The following is a 6721-nucleotide window of genomic DNA, read 5'->3' as shown; positions in this document are numbered from 1 at the left end:
AAAAAAAAAAGACAAAATACTTAAAACAATTGAAAAAAAACTACCGTGATGAGTCACTGTACTTCATGTTAAAGGTTAATATTTGGCTACATTAACCAAGAAGCAATGGACATCCAAAGGAAAAAAATAAATAAATATGAATCTTGACCCAAATTTAACCCCTTATACAAAAATTAATGCAAAGTTGATCACTGACTTAAATATAAAATAAATATTTATAAAACATTTAGAAAAATTTTGTAAGAAAGAAAATCCCTAGAAACTAGAACTAGGTAAAGAGTTTTGAAGTGACAACAAAAGCCGAACTCATAAAAGCGAAATTTAATACATTAGACTTATCAACTTAAAAAACTTTAAGAAGTTTTAAAAATTGAAAACATTTACTCTGAAAAAGTCTCTGTTAAGATGAAAAGACAAGCTACAGGCTGGGAAAACCTATCCGCAAACCGTACATGTGACAAATAACTTTTATTTAGATTATATTAAAAAAAAAAAACAAAACTCCCTAAACTTAACAGTTAAAAACAAAAAAAAGAATCCAGTTAAAAAACAGGCAATGGGACTTCCCTGGTGGTCCAGTGGCTAAGACTCCATGCTCCCAAGGCAGGGGGCCCAGGTTTAATCTATCACCAGGGAACTAGATCTCACATGCTGCAACTAAGAATTTTCATGCTGCAACCAAAGATACTACATGCTGCAATGGAGATCGAATATCCCATGTGCCATAGCTAAGATCTGGTAGAGCCCTAAATAAATAAATAAAAATTAAAAAGAAGAAAACAACAGGCGAAACACATGAACTGACATTTCACTAAAGAGGAGTGTTCAGATGACAAATAAGAGCATGAAAAATGTACATCATTAACATTTAGAAATATGCCAATTAAAACTACAATGAAAAACAAACTAACTGAAACAAAAAATAGTGCTGACACCAAATGTTGATGAGGAAACGGAAGACGTGAATCACTCATACACTGCTGGTGGGAATATATTAAAATGGAGCCACTCAGGAAAACAGTCTGGTGTCTTCTTATAAAAATAAACACAAACTTATCCTACAACACAGAATTTTGTGCTTAAGTATTTAGTCTAGAGAAATAAAAACTTACATTTAATTATTTATTAATGATAATTAATCTAAAATTATTTCAGAATAAAAAGCTTTATTAAAAAATTGCTGAATGTGAAATAAAGATATCTTAAGACAAACAAAAATATAATAATTATTATTATACATCAAATACATGTAACACTATATGCCTGACACCATTCTAGACACTTTACATATATTAGCCTATTTAATCTTCATATGAACTTCATAGTGTTGATTAAATAATCCTAAATTTAAGAATGAGGAGGTGAAAGTAGACAGATGTGAATAATACTCAAAGCTTCAAAGCTCTCAAGCTTAAGGAAAATTTTCTGGGAGTAACCAATAAAAAAGAAACAAGAGAAAAGACTTATACATAGCTATTAATATTTAAAAGTTTATAAAAATATTAACAATGAACTAAAAGCAGGCAAATACTCAAAATGTGACAGTGAAAACACAGAGTGTTATGTTATTTGTAAAAAATAATAAAGAGCAATAAGGACAACTGGAGTATTCGAGACGTCAATGGGCAAAAGCAGAAAACAATCAGAACCATTTCAGAGATTTAGTAGCCAAGAAAACAAACTTGACACAAGAAAAAGATTTGTTCCTGCCTTTGCCATTTCCCTAGTAGACTTCCATTTCCTCATCTGTAATATGGTTTTAAGGGGTCCAAATGAAGACGATGTGAGGTAATGTCCAAAAAATGCTTAGCATGGAGCTGTAACACAAGTCATCAACAAATGGTAGCTATCATTACTTCATAAGATGAAATATGACTCTTCAATAGAGGTTTAATCTCAATAGCAATTAAAAATAAATTAAAATTATAGTACAATATCATTTTTGTTCTTTTGTTCTTAAAAACGAAAATACTCAGCCTCATTATTAGTGAAGAAAGATACATTATGAATCTTTTCTGAGAGTAATTTTATGGGATTCATTAAAAATCCAATCCACAATAGCATTTCTGAGACTTTATTCTTAAAATAAAAATTGAAAGATCAGAGCAAGCTTAGATATGTTCAGAGAAATCTTGTACATACAGTTAAAAATGGAAAGCTCTAAATAGCCAATAATATTGAAAATGTATGAACTTACATATCCATGGAACAAAGAATGTAAGATGGGATAACATAAAGAAAAGCTATCATTGGTTTTCTCCTGACTAGGAATTTTAAAAAATATTTTTGCTGTTTCCCAACTGTCTTACATTGAGTATTTGCATTTTATATTGAAAGACAATACTTTAAATAATTTATTTAGAACACACCTGGACTGTGTACTTAAATAACAAATTGAATGAGACTTAAATTTGTGAATATATAGTCATAATACCAGGTAAAAGGATTTAAAAAGGGAATGCTTGGTTAAATAAGTTACTGTAAAACCCTGCAATGAAATATTATATAAAGATAGTAATGAGTTTATAAATTCATAAACCTTGGAAATTAATAGGACATCAAAGACCACGGTTAACATGAGGATTGAAAACCCATACCAGATGTTCACCCAAATGTCATTACAAGCATACATGGCCAAGCCAATATGTTCACAAGAGGAGTGTAGAATGACATTATTTTCGCAAAAAGTCAAGCTTTCTGTTGACTTTTGTTCCCAGTATCAGCAATGTTCTGCCAGAAAAAATGATGTTATAATCCATGTTTATAGTATCATCCATAATCTATACATCTATACATGTATCATATTTCCTTATAGCACAAGGATAGATAAAGTTAAAAATAGATTCAGACACAAATTAAGATATAGATTTAGATATAGATGGAGACAGACATAGATATATAAGTATATAGATACAGATGTACAACTATAGAAAAAAATTTTAATGATAAAATTGCTTAAGGGCTGTTTAGTTTATGAGTCCATGAGTTTCATTTCATGTTTTTCTTTTTTCTAACATTTTCTACAAAAATTATAGATTTTAGTCAAAGACGTATTAAAATAGAACTATGTACAGTATGCTATTTTTCTCAGATCATTCTCAATCTCCTCAGTCTCCTCAAGAGTTGTTCTACAAAATATGAAACATATTTGTATTTGTATTTATATTTGTATTTACATCTTCTTATTGTAGACATGCATGTCAGTAGGATATAAATTATGATATAATAGGAATAACTGTAAAATCCAGGAATCACTGATTCTAAGAATGTTATGTAGCTAGAATGAGAGACACTGAGGCACAGCAGTTTGTATGTAAAAGAGGTTTGTTTCAGAGCTGGAGAAACTCAGATAGGTGTAGCTGAGCAAAATCCCAAGCTAGAATACTGTTCTTCCTTCATCTAATTCTGAAGATTATACTATAGTGTTATTAATTATAGATGACTTCTGAAAATCAATCCATCCTGTTCCAGGGTCTTTGAAGGAGGTTGCTTAGTTAGTTAAACATGGCTTCACTCTGCCAGGTTGTTTTGACAACAGAAAACTAAATTCTGCAATCTCGGGGTGAACTTGTTCTCAGACAGGACTCACAGAGCTGTTTCCTAGTGTTTCAGCTGATCCCTCCCACCACTTCCATAGACTTCTTCACAGATACCTAGAGATTCTGAAAACTCACATCTTATGCTAAAGTTATTTCTTCTTTATAAACAACACATGAGCTACCTGCTCCCAGATTTGCTTGGTCTTGATCCCATAAATGATGGGATTCAGCATAGGTGGAGCAAGCATGCAGACATTAGCCAACAAGATGTGGATATGAGGTGGAATGTGGCGGCCAAACCTCTGAGTAAGGATTGTGAAGATTCCAGGTCCATAAAAGAGAATGATGACACAGACATGGGAGCCACACGTGTTGAGAGCCTTGTGACGAGCATCTTGGGAAGGGATGTGGAAGACAGCATGGAGAATCAGAATGTAAGAAACAAAAATTAATAGGACATCTAAGACCACTGTTAACATGAGGACAGAAAACCCATACCAGATGTTCACTTGAATGTCATTACAAGCGTATTTGGCCAAGCCAATGTGTTCACAATAGGTGTGTGGAATGACATTATTTTGGCAAAAAGTCAACCTTTTCAAAAGAAATATTATGGGGAAAACTGTACAATAACTTCTCAGAAAGGCAATCACACCGATTTTCCCAATTAGTGTGTGTGTAAGAATAGTGGCGTATCTCAGTGGGTAGCATATGGCTATGTAGCGGTCAAATGCCATCACCAGCAAGATCCCCGACTCAGAGATGAAGGTGGAATGGATGAAGAAGAGTTGAGTGATGCAGCGATCCAGGGAGATCTCCCTCGCATTGAACCAGAAGATGGCCAAAGCCTGAGGGACTGTGCACGTGGAGAGGACAAGGTCTGCTCCGGACAGCATGCAGAGGAAGAGATACATGGGTTCATGGAGGCTCTGTTCCATGAAGATAATGCAGATGAGCAGGCTGTTCCCAAGCAGGGCAACGACATAGGAAATGAAGAAGGGGATGGAGATCCACACATGCTGATCCTCAAGGCCAGGGATGCCCAGCAAATGGAAGACTGTGTGGCTAACACTGCTGTGGTTAGAAGCAGTCATATCTGGAGCAGATGACATGGGACTGCACTTCCTATTCACAGAGATCGAGGAAAACATATATTCTTTAATATATTCATTAACAGGAATCATACAAACACCCTCCAGTATTGTTGCCTGGAGAATTCCATGGGCAGAGGAGTCCAGCAGGCTACCGTCCAAGGAGTCGCCAGAGTAAGACACGACTTGGCAACTAAACCAGCGCCACCACACAAACACACTTTGTGAAAAATATACCAAGAGCTTTTGGCCTATCTCACACTCTCCATCTTTGTTGAACATGCAAATCATAGGAAATAGGCAAGGGTGAAAGAATATGGTCTGCACGCCATTGAGAGATAGCCAACTACACTTACCTCCAACTAAACAGAGAGGTGCGATTATATGTATTTCTCTTTCAAAGAGAAAATTTAAGTGCAAGGAAGAAATCAGTATTCATGTCTGATAAACCTGTTAACATATTGATACTTGAACTTGACCTTGAAATGATGAGCTTATCATAAATTATGAATTAGAAGTGAAACATATACTAGCACAACACAAGGTAAATATATAGATCACTGCAATAAAGGGAGCTCCTGGAACACTTCTAGAGCATAGTAACAGGTACTTAAGATTTTCATAGGGGGTTGTACAGGCAGATATCCATGATTGTTAAAGGCCTTGATCACAGCTTACACTTAGACTCCATCTTTTACGTGGGGAGTAGCCATTAGCTGTCTTGAAGCAAGTAGTGTATAACAATTATACTGGTTTAGAATGGTTACCTGTGAAAGTTTATTAGCACTTGACTGAAGAGTTTGGTGCTAAAAGATTATTCATATTCCAGAAGTAGAATGGATCTAAATATAGTAAAGCCACAAAAAAATCACTGATATTTATTAAGCATTGTTTTATACCAGGGATTGTAATATGCAGGTTACATGTTATGTATTCTTTATGTAGGGAGTAGAAATTCACTCTAGGAAGTAGATGTTATCTCTGTTTCACACCTAAGGAAAGTGAGACCCAGAGACTGTGAATCACCTGTCAAATTTCACAATAAACAATGGATAGAAATGAATTTAAATCCTCTAACTTCACTACCTACAGTTTGCTTACTTGTGAAGGGAGTCATGAAAATTTTTAAGGGGTAACATAGACAGGGTTTCCATGGCAGAGATGAGGCACCCCTGATGTTCTCACCTTAAAGGGCTAAACTTAGAAATAAATGAAATTGGAAAAAGAAAGAATTTATTGCTGGAAGGCAGGGGGTTGCAGTAATTGGTACAGGGAAGATTCTTCAGTTGATAGAAATGAATATATGATTTCAACAATTACTTCCTACTAAACACTTGTATTCATGAGCTTAATCATTCAACAAGTATATTTTGAGCAGTGACTATATTTCAGGCATCATACCAGGTGCCTGAGTCCTATTTAGAGAGATGGTTTGAGAGAATGGTGGATATGTAAGCAGATGAGTTTTGTGAAATGTTCCAGGTGTCATGGACCCAGATGATACTTCTGAGAAGACAGCCATGGCGATCTACCTTTCACAGAATGAAGAGAAATGGAGCCAAACAATGAATAACCTCTTCTTGGGGTTTCTGAGACTATTTAAGGGATATCTTAGAATATCTAGCTCAGTAGCTAAGGTATATTTTATGCTCATTATTTCTTCCACTCCAGCTCCTCCTCTTGGTGCCCCTGATTTATCATTCTGGGGAGGAAAATTGGCTCCTAGTTCTCATATCTTTTGAGATTCCCTGACTGTTTCCTCAAAGCTCCTTAAAATGTCTGGTACAGGGTAGGTGGCCACAGTCTTCTGCCATTCTCAGGGCTCCTTTCATAGTTTTCCAAGAGGAGACTATAGTCTAAGTAAATATGTTTTCTGTTTTCTCATCTCTCATCTAATTATTAGGATGTTTGTCATTTATTGAATTGTTTCTCATTATTTACCACACTTCAGGATCCTTCATCTAGCCCCTACATGCTCTCAACATCCCTTTCCAGATTCCATTCATCTGCTATAACCAATCAGATCTGCGCCTCTGGTCTTTACCATTCCTTGTCCACATATATCAATAGTCTCCCAGAGTCCTGTCCCTG

The 6721-nt window shown here is 35.2% G+C and overlaps 1 protein-coding gene across 1 annotated transcript; it reads right to left on the bottom strand.

The window, feature by feature from the left end:
- LOC102177076 (olfactory receptor 52B4-like) lies at window positions 3689-4633 on the bottom strand. The gene has a single exon (XM_005689895.2). The coding sequence runs from the start codon at window positions 4631-4633 to the stop codon at window positions 3689-3691; it is 945 nt and encodes a 314-aa protein (XP_005689952.2).

This window comes from Capra hircus, chromosome 15 (assembly GCF_001704415.2).
Source record: "Capra hircus breed San Clemente chromosome 15, ASM170441v1, whole genome shotgun sequence".
Lineage (NCBI taxonomy): Eukaryota > Metazoa > Chordata > Mammalia > Artiodactyla > Bovidae > Capra > Capra hircus.
Note: the sequence above shows the minus strand (reverse complement) of the source record. Positions and strands in the feature narration are given on the sequence as shown.